This window comes from Heptranchias perlo, chromosome 3 (assembly GCF_035084215.1).
Source record: "Heptranchias perlo isolate sHepPer1 chromosome 3, sHepPer1.hap1, whole genome shotgun sequence".
NCBI classification, from domain to species: domain Eukaryota; kingdom Metazoa; phylum Chordata; class Chondrichthyes; order Hexanchiformes; family Hexanchidae; genus Heptranchias; species Heptranchias perlo.
This window is the reverse complement of record NC_090327.1, coordinates 3,188,143-3,206,513: the sequence shown is the minus strand read 5'-3', so window position 1 is coordinate 3,206,513 and position 18,371 is coordinate 3,188,143. Positions and strand designations below refer to the sequence as shown.

Genomic DNA, 18,371 nt, shown 5'->3' with positions numbered 1-18,371 from the left:
CAGTCCTGCTACCCGAGGAATCAGTCTGGCGAACTCTATGGCAAGTAGATCCTTTCTTAGGTAAGGAGACCAAAACTATACACAATACTCCAGGCGTGGTCTCACCAAGGCCCTGTATAACTACAGTAAGACATGCTTGCTCCTGTACTCAAATCCTCTTGCAATGAAGGCCAACATACCATTTGCCTTCCTAACTGCTTGCTGCACCTGCATATTTGCTTTCAGTGACTGGTGTACAAGGACACCCGGGTCCCTTTGTACATCAACATTTCCCAATCTATCACCATTTAAATAATACTCTGCCTTTCTGTTTTTCCTTCCGAAGTGGATAACTTCACATTTATCCACATTATACTGCATCTGCCATGTATTTGCCCACTCATTCAACTTGTCTAAATTGCCTTGAAGCCGTTTTGCATCCTCCTCACTACTCACAGCCCCACCTAGTTTTGTGTCGTCAGCAAATTTGGAAATATCACATTTGGTTCCCTGATCCAAATCATTGATATATATTGTGAATAGCTGGGGCCCAAGCACTGATCCCTGCGATACCCCACTAGTCACTGCCTGTCACCCCGAAAAAGACCCATTTATTTCTATTGTCTGTTTCCTGTCGGTTAACCAATTTTCAATCTATGCCAGTATATTACCCCCAATCCCATGTGCTTTAATTTTGCACACTAACCTCTTGTGTGGGACTTTATCAAAGGCCTTCTGAAAATCCAAATACACCACATCCACTGGTTCTCCCTTATCTATTCTACGAGTTACATCCTCAAAAAACTCCAGTATGTTTGTCAAACATGATTTCCCTTTCATAAATCCATGTTGACTTTGTCTAATCCCATTGATATTTTCTAAGTGTCCTGTTATCACATCCTTTATAATAGACTCTAGCATTTTCCCTACGACTGATGTTAGGCTAACCGATCTGTAGTTCCCTGTTTTCTCTCACAAGAGACTGTTAGCTAAAGTTGAAGCTTATGGAATTGAGGGCAAATTATTGACCTGGTTAGGAAATTGGCTGAGTGGCAGGAGACAGAGAGTCGGGACAATGGGCAGATACTCAAATTGGCAGGATGTGACTAGTGGTGTCCCACAGGGATCTGTGTTGGGGGCTTAACTATTCACTGTATTTATTAACGACTTAGATGACGGGATAGAGAGCCACATATCCAAGTTTGCCGATGAAGCAAAGATAGGCAACATTGTAAGCAGTGTAGATGGAAGCATAAAATTCAGAAGGATATTAGTAGATTAAGTAAATGGGCAAAACTGTGGCAAATGGATTTCAATGTCGGCAAGTGTGAGGTCATCCACTTTGGACCTAAAAAGCATAGATCAGAGAACTTTCTAAATGGTGAAAAGCTCGAAACAGTTGAGGTCCAAAGAGATTTCGGGGTCTGTGTACATAGATCATTAAAATGTCATGGACAGGTACAGAAAATAATCAAAAAGGCTAATGGAATGCTGGCCTTTATATCTAGAGGAATAGAATACAAGGGGGTAGAAGTTATGCTGCAGCTATATAATACCCTGGTTAGACCACACCTGGAGTACTGTGTTCAGTTCTGGGCAGCGCACCTTAGGAAGGATATATTGGCCTTGGAGGGAGTGCTGAGTCGATTTACCTGAATGATAACCTGGGCTCCAAGGCTTAAATTACGAGGCGAGATTACACAAACTAGGGTTGTATTCCCTGGAATTTAGAAGATTAAGGGGTGATTTGATCAAAGTTTTCAAGATATTAAGGATTGATAGGCTGGATAGAAACTATTTCTGCTGGTGGGGGAGTCTATCTCTAGGGGACATAGCCTGAACATTAGAGCCAGGCCTTTCAGGAGTGAAGTTAGGAAACACTTCCACACACAAAGGGTGGGAGAAGCTTCGAACGGCAGTTGATGCTAGCTCAATTGTTAATTTTAAATCTGAGATTGATAGATTTTTGTTAACCAAAGGTATTAAGGGATACGGGGCTAAGGCAGGTATATGGAGGTAGGTCACAGATCAGTTGTGATCTCACTGAATGGTGGAACAGGCTCGAGGGGCTAAATGGCCTACTCCTGTTCCTATGTCCTTAATGAATCTGCTTCCACCACCCATTCAGGCAGTGAATTCCAGATCATAACAACTCACTGAGTAAACAAATACTACTCAACTCCCCTCTGGCTTTTTTGCTAATTACCTTAAATCCGTGTCCTCTGGTTACCGACCCTCCTGCCAATGAAAACAGTTTCTCCTTATTTACTCAATACAAACCCCTCATAATTTTGAACACCTCTATTAAATCTCCCCTTAACCTTCTTTGCTCCAAGGAGAACAATCCCAGCTTCTTTAATGTCTCTCCCTATAACTGAGTTAACTCATCCCCATTTAGTTAGAACTGCTGAGCGTGTCTAGCATTTTCTGTTTTCATTTCAGATTTCCAGCATAAGACCATAAGAGATAGGAGCAGGAGTAGACCATTTGGCCCCTCGAGCCTGCTCCGCCATTTAATGAGATCATGGCTGATCTGATTTTTACCTCAACTCCACTTTCCTGCCTTTTCCCCATATCCTTTAACTCCTTTGCTGAACAAAAATTTGTCGAACTCAGCCATAAATGGATTCAATGACTCGGCCTCCGCAGCTTTTCGGGGTAAAGAATTCCAAAGATTCACGACCCTCTGGGAGAAGAAATTCCTCCTCATTTCCGTCTTAAACGGGCGACCCCTTATTCTGAGACTATGCCCCCGAGTTTTAGATTCCCCCATGAGGGGTAACATCCTCTCAGCATCTACCCTATCGAATCCCCTCAGAATCTTGTATGTTTCAGTAAGATCTCTTCTCATTCTTCTAAACTCTAATGAGTATAGACCCAACCTGTTCAATCTTTCCTCATGAGACAACCCTTCCATACCCGGAATCAACCGAGTGAATCTTCTCTGAACTGCCTCCAATGCAAGTATGTCCTTCTTTAAATAAGGGCACCAGAACTGTACGCAGTACTCCAGTTGTGGTCTCACCAGCACCCTGCACAGTTTTAGCATGACTTCCCTGCTTTTATACTCCATCCCCCTAGAAATAAAGGCCAATATTCAGTTTGCCTTCCAGATTACCTGCTGCACCTGTATGTTGACTTTTTGTGTTTCATGTACGAGGACACCCAGATCCCTCTGTACCGCAGCATTTTGTAGTATTTCTCCATTCAAATAATATTTTGCTTTTTTATTTTTCCTCCCAAAGTGGATGATTCACATTTTCCCACATTATATTCCATCGGCCACATTTTTGCCCATTCGCCTAACCTGTCAGTATCCCTTTGCAGACACTTTGGGCCCGATTTTAGCACCCGTTCTCGGCAGGGGGGCCCCAAAAATCCCGAAATCCAGGTGCGGGAACGGATCACACCTCGATCCCGCCCACTTCCGGGTTCCCCGATGACGTGCCGGTGTGCGCGCGCAGCCCCCGCTGGTGGGAATCCCGCAGGCAATTAAAGCCAGCGGGATGCCATTTGAGAGTATTTACTTTGCTTGTTCAGGTCATTAACTGACCTGATTAAGGGACTGTGTGTGATTTTTGAGCAACATGGGACTGTTTCCCACACTGGGGGAAACACTCCCAGCTCGAATGGACGTGTTGCAGCCGTCAGCCTGTGGCAGCTGCAAAGGTCCATTTGACAGGTGGAGGGGGGGAGACCCTCACCCATTGCAGGAGGCCACTCTGTCACTTGGGACAAAGTTTGGCCTCCACCACCCTCCTCCTGATGGTCAAGGTCACCAACCAGCACACTTACCCCGGGGTCCGGAGACATGTACCTACCTTGCGGACCCCCTCAGATGTACATCTTGCGGATGGGGGCCGCCGTAGCTGCAGTCATGACCTCCTCGGAGGGCGAACAGCATCACCTGCCTCACCAGCCTCGCCGGCCATGCCGTCCACCTCTGACACGTGGAGCTCCACAACACAGTGCTGTGACACATCCACCTGTACAGCAGGAGGGAGGGCTACCGCAGAGAGAGATGCGTCGCAGAGGGCACTACCCTCGCCACACGTTCCACCAATATCATAATAAGAATAAAACCGGACGGACCACCCGGCATCGGACCACTAGGCACCGGACACGACAACGGCAAAACACCAAGCCCAGTCGACCCTGCAAGGTCCTCCTTACAAACATCTGGGGACTTGTGCCAAAATTGGGAGAGCTGTCCCACAGACTAGTCAAGCAACAGCCTGACATAGCCATACTCACAGAATCATATCTTTCAGCCAACGTCCCAGACTCTTCCATCACCATCCCTGGGTATGTCCTGTCCCACCGGCAGGACAGACCCACCAGAGGTGGCGGTACAGTGATATACAGTCAGGAGGGAGTGGCCCTGGGAGTCCTCAACATTGACTCTGGACCCCATGAAATCTCATGGCATCAGGTCAAACATGGGCAAGGAAACCTCCTGCTGATCACCACCTACCGTCCTCCCTCAGCTGATGAATCAGTCCTCCTCCATGTTGAACACCACTTGGAGGAAGCACTGAGGGTAGCAAGGGCACAAAATGTAATCTGGGTGGGGGACTTCAATGTCCACCACCAAGAGTGGCTCGGTAGCACCACTACTGACCGAGCTGGCCGAGTCCTGAAGGACATAGCTGCTAGACTGGGCCTGCGGCAGGTGGTGAGCGAACCAACACGAGGGAAAAACTTACTTGACCTCGTCCTCACCAATCTACCTGTCGCAAATGCATCTGTCCATGACAGTATTGGTAGGAGTGACCACCGCACAGTCCTCGTGGAGATGAAATCCCGTCTTCGCACTGAGGACACCATCCAACGTGTTGTGTGGCATTACCACCGTGCTAAATGGGATAGATTCAGAACAGATCTAGCAGCTCAAAACTGGGCATCCATGAGGCGCTGTGGGCCATCAGCAGCAGCAGAATTGTATTCCAGCACAATCTGTAACCTCATGGCCCGGCATATTCCTCACTCTACCATTACCAACAAGCCAGGGGATCAACCCTGGTTCAATGAGGAGTGTAGAAGAGCATGCCAGGAGCAGCACCAGGCGTACCTAAAAATGAGGTGCCAACCTGGTGAAGCTACAACTCAGGACTACATGCATGCTAAACAGCGGAAGCAACATGCTATAGACAGAGCTAAGCGATTCCACAACCAACGGATCAGATCAAAGCTCTGCAGTCCTGCCACATCCAGTCGTGAATGGTGGTGGACAATTAAACAACTAACGGGAGGAGGAGGCTCTGTAAACATCCCCATTCTCAATGATGGCAGAGTCCAGCACGTGAGTGCAAAAGACAAGGCTGAAGCGTTTGCAACCATCTTCAGCCAGAAGTGCCGAGTGGATAATCCATCTCAGCCTCCTCCCGATATCCCCACCATCACGGAAGCCAGTCTTCGGCCAATTCGATTCACTCCACGTGATATCAAGAAACGGCTGAGTGCACTGGATACAGCAAAGGCTATGGGCCCCGACAACATCCCAGCTGTAGTGCTGAAGACTTGTGCTCCAGAACTAGCTGCGCCCCTAGCCAAGCTGTTCCAGTACAGCTACAACACTGGCATCTACCCGACAATGTGGAAAATTGCCCAGGTATGTCCTGTCCACAAAAAGCAGGACAAATCCAATCCGGCCAATTACCGCCCCATCAGTCTACTCTCAATCATCAGCAAAGTGATGGAAGGTGTCGTCGACAGTGCTATCAAGCGGCACTTACTCACCAATAATCTGCTCACCGATGCTCAGTTTGGGTTCCGCCAGGACCACTCGGCTCCAGACCTCATTACAGCCTTGGTCCAAACATGGACAAAAGAGCTGAATTCCAGAGGTGAGGTGAGAGTGACTGCCCTTGACATCAAGGCAGCATTTGACCGAGTGTGGCACCAAGGAGCCCTAGTAAAATTGAAGTCAATGGGAATCAGGGGGAAAACTCTCCAGTGGCTGGAGTCATACCTAGCACAAAGGAAGATGGTAGTGGTTGTTGGAGGCCAATCATCTCAGCCCCAGGGCATTGCTGCAGGAGTTCCTCAGGGCAGTGTCCTCGGCCCAGCCATCTTCAGCTGCTTCATCAATGACCTTCCCTCCATCATAAGGTCAGAAATGGGGATGTTCGCTGATGACTGCACAGTGTTCAGTTCCATTCGCAACCCCTCAGATAATGAAGCAGTCCGAGCCCGCATGCAGCAAGACCTGGACAACATCCAGGCTTGGGCTGATAAGTGGCAAGTAACATTCGCGCCAGATAAGTGCCAGGCAATGACCATCTCCAACAAGAGAGAGTCTAACCACCTCCCCTTGACATTCAACGGCATTACCATCGCCGAATCCCCCACCATCAACATCCTGGGGGTCACCATTGACCAGAAACTTAACTGGACCAGCCATATAAATACTGTGGCTACGAGAGCAGGTCAGAGGCTGGGTATTCTGTGGCGAGTGACTCACCTCCTGACTCCCCAAAGCCTTTCCACCATCTACAAGGCACAAGTCAGGAGTGTGATGGAATACTCTCCACTTGCCTGGATGAGTGCAGCTCCAACAACACTCAAGAAGCTTGACACCATCCAAGATAAAGCAGCCCGCTTGATTGGCACCCCATCCACCACCCTAAACATTCACTCCCTTCACCACCAGCGCACTGTGGCTGCAGTGTGTACCATCCACAGGATGCACTGCAGCAACTCGCCAAGGCTTCTTCGACAGCACCTCCCAAACCCGCGACCTCTACCACCTAGAAGGACAAGGGCAGCAGGCGCATGGGAACAACACCACCTGCACGTTCCCCTCCAAGTCACACACCATCCCGACTTGGAAATATATCGCCGTTCCTTCATTGTCGCTGGGTCAAAATCCTAGAACTCCCTTCCTAACAGCACTGTGGGAGAACCGTCACCACACGGACTGCAGCGGTTCAAGAAGTCGGCTCACCACCACCTTCTCGAGGGCAATTAGGGATGGGCAATAAATGCCGGCCTTGCCAGCGACGCCCACATCCCGTGAACGAATAATAAAAAAAAAAGACCGAGGCTCAGCCTCCTGGACCTCTCTGAGCAGCAGTGCACACGGAGGCTCAGAGCCAGTCGACATGTAGCCGTGGACATCTGCAGCCTCTTTCATGCCGAGCTGCTCCTGGCTGGCCCGTGCACCATCTTCCTACCTGTCGCTGTCAAAGTCACCACTGCCCTTCTGAACTTCTGCTCCACAGCCTTCCAGGCTGCAACCGGGGACATCCCCGATGTCTCTCAGTCGTCTGCGCAGAAGAGCCCTGCAAATACACCTACACCCACTCTGCAGTGACACACTGGGTGGCATCAGTGGTGAGTCCTCATAGGGATACCCAGGAGTGGGCATTATTGCACAAACTGGACAGGATTCGCGAAGACATGGCAGTAGTGATGCCAATATAATGTGTGATGTGAGTTGTTCTTTAATTCAATAGAAGTAAGAACCATGACAAACCCTGAAACACCCTTGTGCATCCCCTTCATGCTCACGGCACATTTGCCTTACGCTGCCTACTGCACATATGTGATGCATGCCCTGTGGCTGCAGCACAGGTGGTGGCAGGTTGAGTGAGGCTGGCCGTGAAAGAGATGCTCGAGAGGGTGAGTATGGGATAGAGCCATGACATTGTATGAGGATTGGGTTGCGTGTTAGTGGCGGGGTGAGTACTGGCGAGGTGAGTAGGTGGAGGTAAGATGAGGATGGGGTTTGAGTGGGTATGAGGGGTGATGTGACAGAGTAGTGTTGGCAGTGCCGAAGGAGATGTGGGGTGGGGGCAGTGTTGTGGCAGACGGAGTGTAGGGGAAAGACTACGTGTTCTCACTGTGGCTGACCTACTGAGGTCATTGGAGCGCCTCCTGCACTGTATGCAGGTGGGCGATATGTTGGTGGCGCTGGTGACCCCCTCTGCCACCTCGAGCCAGGCCTTCCTGGTGGCAGAGGCGGGCCGCTTCCTCCCGCCCGCAGGGTGGATGATCTCTGTCCTCCCCCTCCTCCACACCCCATCTAATGATACCTGGGGTGAGGCATCATTTAACTGGGAGCAGCCTTCCCCCTGGGCTGCTCCATGCTGTAATTTTTGCTGTTTGTGGCAGCATCTGTCAGTGGAGGACTGCCCCTTTAAATAGAGCTCCTCCAGCTGACAGATCTTACTGCGCATGCGCAGCCCGCCCGACGCACAGATCAGCGTCGGGGAACCCGGAGGACCAGGTCAGTGCATCCAATTAGTGTGTTGCCTGCTACGATCGCGCGGGAAACCCACTAATTTCACCGGGCGCGTTTTCAACGCACCAGCTGGCCCACCCGCCGAGAACCCGCACCCCTGGCAAAATCGGGCCCTTTGTGTCCTCATCGCGACTTGCTTTTCCACTTATCTTTGTATCATCAGCAAATTTGGCCACAAGACACTCTGTTCCTTCATCCAAGTCATCTGCAGTATTTTGCTTTTGTTTAAGCATACGACATAGGTGGCATAAGAAATATAAATTACCTGCTTGATCAAACTTCTATGTGTGTATTAACAATAATTAATAACTTTTGTTTCTTATTACAGTATATTGTGCATTCCATTTGAAGGTGGGGGAGAAAGGGTTCTGGCAAGACTAATATCTAAGCATATCGCAATGAGCCCACTCGAGAGAGTACTGTTCCAACAGTCTATCACAGAGACTTTGGAGTCGATTTTGCAATGGTGGCTGGTTGGCAGCGGGGGGGTGAAGGTGCACGTGGCAAACCCGCATGAACAAAATTTACCATTTCCGACGCGATCGCATGTTGATTGCTGATGATTAACGTCCTCTCTGGGTTTCGCGCCTGGCAGCCAGTCCGATTGACAGGCTGGCTGGCGTCAGGAACTGCAACGCAAAGGTTGGGGGGAGAAAGAGAGAGAGCGCGACATCATCCGGCACAGGAATGGAAGACCGGGGTGGTGGGGGGGAGGGGGACGATCCGGGGGGAGAATGGTAGATCGGGGGGAGAGGGGGAAGATCGGGGGGGGAGAGTGGAAGATCGGGGGGGGAGAGTGGAAGATCGGGGGGGGGGAAGGGGAAGATCGGGGGGGGGAGAGTGGAAGATCGGGGGGGGGAAAGGGGAAGATCGGGGGGGGGGAAGGGGAAGATCGGGGGGGGAGAGTGGAAAATCGGGGGAGAGTGGAAGATCGGGGGGGGAGAGTGGAAGATCGGGGGGGGGGAGAGTGGAAGATCGGGGGGGGGAGAGTGGAAGATCAGGGGGGGGAGAGTGATCGGGGGAGAGTGGAAGATCGGGGGGGGGAGAGGGGAAGATCGGGGGGGGGAGAGTGGAAGATCGGGGGGAGAGTGGAAGATCGGGGGGGGAGAGTGGAAGATCGGGGGGGGAGAGTGGAAGATCGGGGGGAGAGTGGAAGATCGGGGGGGGAGAGTGGAAGATCGGGGGGGGGGAGAGTGGAAGATCGGGGTGGAGAGAGTGGAAGATCGGGGGGAGAGTGGAAGATCGGGGGGGGAGAGTGGAAGATCGGGGGGGGAGAGTGGAAGATCGGGGGGGGAGAGTGGAAGATCGGGGGGGGAGAGTGGAAGATCGGGGGGGGGAGAGTGGAAGATCGGGGTGGAGAGAGTGGAAGATCGGGGGGAGAGTGGAAGATCGGGGGGGGAGAGTGGAAGATCGGGGGGGGAGAGTGGAAGATCGGGGGGAGAGTGGAAGATCGGGGGGGGGAGAGTGGAAGATCGGGGGGGGGAGAGTGGAAGATCGGGGGGGGGGGGAGAGTGGAATATCGGGGGGGGAGAGTGGAAGATCGGGGGGGGGGAGAATGGAAGATCGGGGGGGGGAGAGTGGAAGATCGGGGGGGAGAGGGTGGAAGATCAGGGGGGGGAGAATGGAAGATCGGGGGGCAGAATGGAGGTTCGGGGGGGGAGAGTGGAAGATCGGGGGGGGGAGAGTGGAAGATCAGGGGGGGGAGAGTGGAAGATCAGGGGGGGGAGAGGGGAAGATCGGGGGGAGAATGGAAGATCGGGGGGGAGGGTGGAAGATCGGGGGGGAGAGGGTGGAAGATCGGGGGGGAGGATGGAAGATCGGGGGAGAGTGGAAGATCGGGGGGGGGAGAGGGGAAGATCGGGGGGGAAAGGGTGGAAGATCGGGGGGAGAATGGAAGATCGGGGGGGAGGGTGGAAGATCGGGGGAGAGTGGAAGATCGGGGGGAGAGTGGAAGATCGGGGGGGGGGGAGAGTGGAAGATCGGGGGGGAGAGGGTGGAAGATCGGGGGGGGAGAGTGGAAGATCGGGGGGGAGAGGGTGGAAGATCGGGGGGGGAGAGTGGAAGATCGGGGGGGGAGAGTGGAAGATCGGGGGGGGGAGAGTGGAAGATCGGGGGGGAGAGGGTGGAAGATCGGGGGGGAGAGGGTGGAAGATCGGGGGGGGGAGAGTGGAAGATCGGGGGGGAGAGGGTGGAAGATCGGGGGGGAGAGGGTGGAAGATCAGGGGGGAGAGGGGAAGATCGGGGGGGGAGGGTGGAAGATCAGGGGGGAGAGTGGAAGATCGGGGGGGGAGGGTGGAAGATCGGGGGGGGAGAGTGGAAGATCGGGGGGGAGAGAGTGGAAGATCGGGGGGGGTAGTGGAAGATCGGGGGGGGAGAGTGGAAGATCGGGGGTGGAGAGTGGAAGATCGGGGGGGGAGAGTGGAAGATCGGGGGTGGAGAGTGGAAGATCCGGGGGGGAGAGTGGAAGATCGGGGGGGGAGAGAGTGGAAGATCGGGGGGGGAGAGTGGAAGATCGGGGGGGGAGAGAGTGGAAGATCGGGGGGGGAGAGTGGAAGATCGGGGGGGAGAGAGTGGAAGATCGGGGGGGGGAGGGTGGAAGATCGGGGGGGGGGAGGGTCGAAGATCCGGGGGGGAGAGTGGAAGATCGGGGAGGGGAGAGTGGAAGATCGGGGGGGAGAGAGTGGAAGATCGGGGGGGGAGAGTGGAAGATCGGGGGGGGAGAGTGGAAGATCGGGGGGGGGAGAGTGGAAGATCGGGGGGGGAGAGTGGAAGATCGGGGGGGAGAGGGTGGAAGATCGGGGGGGGGAGAGAGTGGAAGATCGGGGGGGGAGAGTGGAAGATCGGGGGGGGAGGGTGGAAGATCGGGGGGGAGAGAGTGGAAGATCGGGGGGAGAGAGTGGAAGATCGGGGGGGGAGAGTGGAAGATCGGGGGGGGAGAGTGGAAGATCGGGGGGGGGAGAGTGGAAGATCGGGGGGGGGGGAGGGTGGAAGATCGGGGGGAGAGTGGAAGATCGGGGGGAGAGAGTGGAAGATCGGGGGGGAGAGGGTGGAAGATCGGGGGGAGAGTGGAAGATCGGGGGGAGAGAGTGGAAGATCGGGGGGGGAGAGTGGAAGATCGGGGGGGGGAGAGTGGAAGATCGGGGGGGGGAGAGTGGAAGATCGGGGGGGAGAGAGTGGAAGATCGGGGGGGGGGAGGGTGGAAGATCGGGGGGGGAGGGTGGAAGATCGGGGGGGGAGGGTGGAAGATCGGGGGGGGGAGGGTGGAAGATCGGGGGGGGAGGGTGGAAGATCGGGGGGGGAGGGTGGAAGATCGGGGGGGGAGGGTGGAAGATCGGGGGGGAGAGAGTGGAAGATCCGGGGGGAGAGAGTGGAAGATCAGTGGGGGGAGGGTGGAAGATCGGGGGGGGGAGGGTCGAAGATCGGGGGGGGGAGAGAGTGGGAGATCGGGGGGAGAGAGTGGAAGATCGGGGGGGGGGAGAGAGTGGAAGATCGGGGGGAGAGAGTGGAAGATCGGGGGGGGGGAGAGAGTGGAAGATCGGGGGGGAGAGGGTGGAAGATCGGGGGGAGAGAGTGGAAGATCGGGGGGGGGGAGAGAGTGGAAGATCGGGGGGGGAGGGTGGAAGATCGGGGGGGAGAGAGTGGAAGATCGGGGGGAGAGAGTGGAAGATCGGGGGGGGGGAGAGGGTGGAAGATCGGGGGGGGGAGAGTGGAAGATCGGGGGGGGGAGAGTGGAAGATCGGGGGGGGGAGAGTGGAAGATCGGGGGGGGGAGAGTGGAAGATCAGTGGGGGGAGAGTGGAAGATCGGGGGGGGGGAGTGGAAGATCGGGGGGGAGAGAGTGGAAGATCGGGGGGGGGAGAGTGGAAGATCGGGGGGGAGGAGAGAGTGGAAGATCGGGGGGGGGAGAGTGGAAGATCGGGGGGGGGAGAGTGGAAGATCGGGGGGGAGAGTGGAAGATCGGGGGGGGAGGGTGGAAGATCGGGGGGGGGAGTGGAAGATCGGGGGGAGAGTGGAAGATCGGGGGGGGAGAGTGGAAGATCGGGGGGGGGAGAGTGGAAGATCAGGGGGGGGAGTGGAAGATCGGGGGGGGAGGGTGGAAGATCGGGGGGGGAGAGTGGAAGATCGGGGGGGGAGAGTGGAAGATCGGGGGGGAGAGAGTGGAAGATCGGGGGGAGAGAGTGGAAGATCGGGGGGGGGGAGAGAGTGGAAGATCGGGGGGGAGAGAGTGGAAGATCGGGGGGGGGAGAGTGGAAGATCGGGGGGGGAGAGGGTGGAAGATCGGGGGGGGAGAGGGTGGAAGATCGGGGGGGGGAGAGTGGAAGATCGGGGGGGGAGAGTGGAAGATCGGGGGGGGAGAGTGGAAGATCGGGGGGGGAGAGTGGAAGATCGGGGGGGGAGAGTGGAAGATCGGGGGGGGAGAGTGGAAGATCGAGGGGGAGAGTGGAAGATCGGGGGGGGAGAGTGGAAGATCGGGGGGGGGAGGGTCGAAGATCCGGGGGGGAGAGTGGAAGATCGAGGGGGAGAGTGGAAGATCGGGGGGGGAGAGTGGAAGATCGGGGGGGGGAGAGGGTGGAAGATCGGGGGGGGAGAGGGTGGAAGATCGGGGGGGGGAGAGTGGAAGATCGAGGGGGAGAGTGGAAGATCGGGGGGGGAGAGTGGAAGATCGGCGGGGGGAGAGTGGAAGATCGGGGGGGGGAGGGTCGAAGATCCGGGGGGGAGAGTGGAAGATCGAGGGGGAGAGTGGAAGATCGGGGGGGAGAGGGTGGAAGATCGGGGGGGGGAGGGTCGAAGATCCGGGGGGGAGAGTGGAAGATCGAGGGGGAGAGTGGAAGATCGGGGGGGGGGAGAGTGGAAGATCGGGGGGGGAGAGTGGAAGATCGGCGGGGGGAGAGTGGAAGATCGGGGGGGGGAGGGTCGAAGATCCGGGGGGGAGAGTGGAAGATCGAGGGGGAGAGTGGAAGATCGGGGGGGGAGAGTGGAAGATCGGGGGGGGGAGAGTGGAAGATCGGGGGGGAGAGAGTGGAAGATCGGGGGGGGAGAGTGGAAGATCGGGGGGGGGGAGTGGAAGATCGGGGGGGGGAGAGTGGAAGATCGGGGGGGGGGAGTGGAAGATCGGGGGGGGGAGAGTGGAAGATCGGGGGGGGGAGAGTGGAAGATCGGGGGGGGAGTGGAAGATCGGGGGGGGGAGAGTGGAAGATCGGGGGGGGGAGTGGAAGATCGGGGGGGGGAGAGTGGAAGATCGGGGGGGGAGAGAGTGGAAGATCGGGGGGGAGAGAGTGGAAGATCGGGGGGGGAGAGTGGAAGATCGGGGGGGGGGAGTGGAAGATCGGGGGGGGGAGAGTGGAAGATCGGGGGGGGAGAGAGTGGAAGATCGGGGGGGAGAGAGTGGGAAATCGGGAGGACATCGAGGGTGGTGAAGAGGGGGAGATCGGAGAGGGAGACATCGGACATCGGAGCAGGGTGCAAAGGTAGGTTCATTTTGTGCTTTAACTTCCTTCTATGGTGTTTTATTTAATTTATTTTGTTTCTTGTTCCCTGATCCGGCCCTTCAGGTCTGGTTTCACCAGGTGTGAATCAGAGGCGGTGGGCAAGCCGCCCGGGTAAGTTAAAAATCATTCAAATCACTTCATCTGTCACAGGTGAAATGCCTTAATACCTCAATGAGGTACATTGGGCTCTTTAACCGACTTCTGTTTTCGGGTCGCCCGTGCGCACACAGGTGGGTCCCTGGGAAACTCGGAAGTCGGCGATTTGGAGCCGGCTTCCGAACCCGAACGGATTTCTGCGATTTTTGGAGCCCCCCCTGCCCCCAACGCACCCGCAACTGCCCCTAAAATTGAGCCCGTTAGATTTATTGGCAATGGAGAGACAAGCTAATTATCTACTTATCACTTGTGTTATAAACCAAAGATCACACCTAAAGTTTTAATTTTTCACTCTGTAAATTATATTTCCTTAAGCAAAATATTTAGACAGCTGTTGCAATATTTTGAGATTGCACCTGTGAATGTGGGAACTCCTGGTACAAAACACACTTATGATCTTTTCGCACTTCAAAAATATTGTCAGAAGTCTACAGAAGCACAACTTTAAATGACATTGAGCTGAATGGAATGCAGTAAAAGATATCTGAACTTCACATCTGTACTTTGACTGGATTGTTTGTCTCTAAGAGAAAGGGGATTACATTTTCCCACAACAGGATTTTAACTCTCTGAATGCCACTCCAGTGGAAACTTTGTCAGTGACCTTGATTTCACGTAATAATTCCTTGTAAAATACAAAATCGCGAAAATTTTAAAAGGCAAAATCACACGGTATACCAATCAGCATCAGCTGGGCTCAGTTGGTAACTCTTGTTACCTCTGGTTCAGAATGTTGTGGGTTGAAATTCCACCTCAGGATTTCAGCACTTAATTCAAGGCTGACACTTCAGTGCAATACCTGAGGGAGTGGTCCACTGTTGGAGGAATATCCTTTCTGTTGAGATGTTAAACCCAGGCAATGTCAGTGGACGTAAAAAAGTCCCATGAACCTATTCAAAGAGAAGCAGGGAGTTCTCCTGATGCCCTGGCCAGTGTTCCTCCCTTCATCACCACCAAAACAAATTAACTGGTTATTCATCTCATACAGCATAGAAGGAGGCCATTCGGCCCATCGTGCCTGCTCTTTGAGAGAGGTACAAATTTGTCCCATTCCCCTGTTCTTTCCCCATATCTCTGTAAATTTTTCCTTTTCAAGTATTTATCCAATTCCCTTTTGAAACTCATTATTGAATCTGCTTCCACCACCCTTTCAGGCAGTGCGTTCCAGATCGTCACAACTCGCTGCGTAAAAAAAAATTCTCTTAATTTCCCCCCTGGCTTTTTTCCCAATTATCTTAAATCTATGTCCTTTGGTTATCAACCCTCCTGCCTTCTTGCACTGTTTTAGTGATGCTCGTTGAGAGATAAATATTGGCCAGGATACTGGGGCAAACTCCCACTGCTCTTCTTCAAATAGTGCCGTGGGATCTTTTACATCCACCTGAGAACAGAGGGGGCCTCGGTTTAACATCTCAGCTGAAAGACGGCACCTCCAACAGTGCAGTGCTCCCTCAGTGTCTGTGTTTGGAGTGTTTGCCTAGATTTTGTGCTCAAGACGCTGGAGTGGGCCTATGAGCCCACAACCTTCTGACTCAGAGAGTGCTACCAACTGAACCACCACTAGTAGATAAAGCCTAAAACAGAACACCAAGATTTGTTCGTATCGACGACTTAAGCTATATGCAAATTAATGGCAAAATGGATTTAAACTTTATACATGGTACTTGAGGCTCTGTGATGTGTACTCATGGAACCCAGGAAGAGAAAAGTTTGGATACCCCTACTTAAAACAACAAGAACTTGCACTTATACAGCGTCCTTAAAGTAGTGAAACGTCCCAAGGTACTTCACAGGAGCGTTATCAGACAAAATTTGACACAGAGCCAAATAAGGAGATATTATAACAGATGTTTGTTCAAAGAGGTAGGTTTTAAGGAGCGTCTTAAAGGAGGAGAAGGATGTAGAGGGGTTTAGGGAGGGAATTCCAGAGCTTAGGGCCTAGTCAGCTGAAGGCACGGCCGCCAATGGAGGGGCGAAGGAAATCGGGGATGCACAAGAGGCCGGAATTGGAGACACGCAGAGATCTTAGAGGGTTGTAGGGCTGGAGGAAGTTACAGAGATAGGGAGAGGCAAGGCCATGGAGGAATTTGAACACAAGAGTGAGAATTTTAAAATCGAGGTATTGCTGGACCAGGAGCCAATGTAGGTCAGCAAGCACAGGGGTGATGGGTGAACAGGACTTGGTGCGAGTCAGGATACGGGCAGCAGAGTTTTGGAAGGGGCTGAAGTGTATGGAGGGTGGAAGTTGGGAGGCCGTCCAGGAGAGCATTGGAATAGTTGAGTCTGGAGGTAACAAAAGCATAGATGAGGGTTTCAGCAGCAGGTGAGCTAAGGCAGGGGCGGAGATGGGCGATGTTACAGAGGTGGTAGTAGGCAATAAGCCAATAAATATCAATCAGAATATGAGCTACGTATTATTGTAAAAGATCCAATTCACACAGTCTCACTGAACGGATCTACAACATTCACAGCACTGAAAGTTTCAGAGAATGAATAAAAGGAACTATGTACTGCTCCAATGACAACAGAAAACTAACAACTTTTTGAAGAAAACAGCAGCTACAACACAAATCTTTACCTTGTTCAAAACCAAATGATCTAACCAGTGAGCAAATCAATACTCCAGACATTTTCTTTTCATTGTTTGAAGAAATTAGACACAAATAAAAATAATCCAAGAAAAATAACTGACAATGTGGCTGAAAGACTTAGCTGCAGAAATAAATCATGAGGTGAATTATCCAAAAAGTAAATTCAGCGAGCGATTTAAAGACTATATATAAACATGTGCAAAATATGAAACTATCACAGAGGGGGAACACAAAAGATGCAACAAATTTCAGACCATATGAATGTAGTATTTATTAAATCCATACAGTTGCTGTATTACGAAGCAGAATTGGTCACCAGATGGACAATAAACTTATAAAAATGCTAAGCCAATAATCTAATATATCAACAAATGGAAACAAAAAGGTATCTGAGGCCTTTTACACATTTGAAGAATGGTCAATAAACAGGTTTTTTTTAACATATCCACAGACTTGTGGTTTAAAGTCATATAAAAATAAGGACAAATGCACATTTTTAGCAAGTTCCAAGACTAACTTATGAACAAGTTCTATCCTCGCAGAATGTCAACAGTTATTAGGTTAACAAGCCCCATTCAGGAGAATGCCTGTTCCACAATGTTAACAATCAGGAAAAGTAGGATTTTAAACAACAGTTTATTCCACAGGCAGATAAAAGCAAAACACCTGTTACGAAAAATGTCCAATTTTTAAAAAAAAAACGAAAACTAAAAGATTAGAAAACTGACATGCATAATGTTGCATATCACAGAAAATATCTATCTCATTGAATGAAGGGTCCTACCTGGCATGAATCTCCCAAGTAGTGTTGGGGACACGAACACACTTCCACATTAGTGGCAGGACTTCCAGTTCCGAAAATTGAGGCCTCCTCAAGTTCAACACGGCCGAGGGAAAGGCGTTGTGTTTGAGAGTAATAAAGGGCTCTAATTTGTAGATCTTCCAAATTGCTCAATAACAACATGAAGTCTTCCCTGGTTACTGGAGTATTGATGACAGCATGTCTAAAATTATCCTGTTAACATAACAGAAAACCATTACTTAATTTTTAATTGAACTTTAAGCATGTTTCTAATATTTTACTTGGTATCATATGAAGAATGTTTTTCGAGGATGATACCAGAACTGAGAGGTTATAACTATCAGGAAAAACTGATTAGAAAAGATTAGAAAACTGACATGCATAATGTTGCATATCTTTTCTCTGAGGGGTGACCTGATAGAGGTCTTTAAAACTATGAAAGGGTTTGATAGGGTAGATGTCAAGATATTTCCACTTGTGAGGGAGTCCAAAACTAGGGCCCATAAATATAAGATGGTCACTAATAAATCCAATAGGGAATTCAGGAGAAACTTGTTTACCCAGAGAGTGGTTAGAATGTGGAATGCGCTACTGCAAGGAGTGGTTGAGGTGATTAGTATAGATGCATTTAAAGGGAAGTTCGATAAGCACATGAGGGAGAAAGGAATAGAAGTCTCTGCTGCTTAGATTAGATGAAGAGGGTGGGAGGAGGCTCGTGTGGAAAATAAACACCGGCATGGATCAGGGGAGCGGGACTAGTTGGATTGCTCTTGCGTAGAGCCGGCGCGGACTCGACGGGCTGAATGGTCTCCTTCTGTGCTGTAACCTTTCTATGATTCTATGATTCTAGTTGGGCCGAACGGCCTGTTTCTGTGCTGCACATTCTATGTAATTCTATGCACTGTTGATTAAATATAATAAAAGAGTATCAAGCTGTCATAAATAATTTTACACTTACCTCTAAAAGCTGGAGTCGTCCATGGTAAACTCGATCTGGAAGCGGATTCCGTGGATCAAAATATACAATGGTCATTTGTTCGCCCTTAAAATGCAAAAAGTCTACATTCACATTTTCTTATATTTTTTTGTATATTCATTGTTGCATAATGT

At 51.8% G+C, this 18,371-nt stretch overlaps 1 protein-coding gene across 2 annotated transcripts in view; it reads right to left on the bottom strand.

The window, feature by feature from the left end:
* The window catches only part of lama3 (laminin, alpha 3), a 440,498-nt gene that overhangs the window by 103,716 nt on the left and 318,411 nt on the right, over positions 1–18,371 (bottom strand). For both annotated transcript variants that reach the window (XM_067977687.1, XM_067977691.1), the window contains exons 40-41: positions 18,220–18,303; positions 17,244–17,474 (exon numbers count right to left, since the gene is read on the bottom strand). In XM_067977687.1, coding sequence (XP_067833788.1) covers positions 17,244–17,474; positions 18,220–18,303 — 315 coding nt within the window. The remainder of the gene's footprint in view (positions 1–17,243; positions 17,475–18,219; positions 18,304–18,371) is intronic.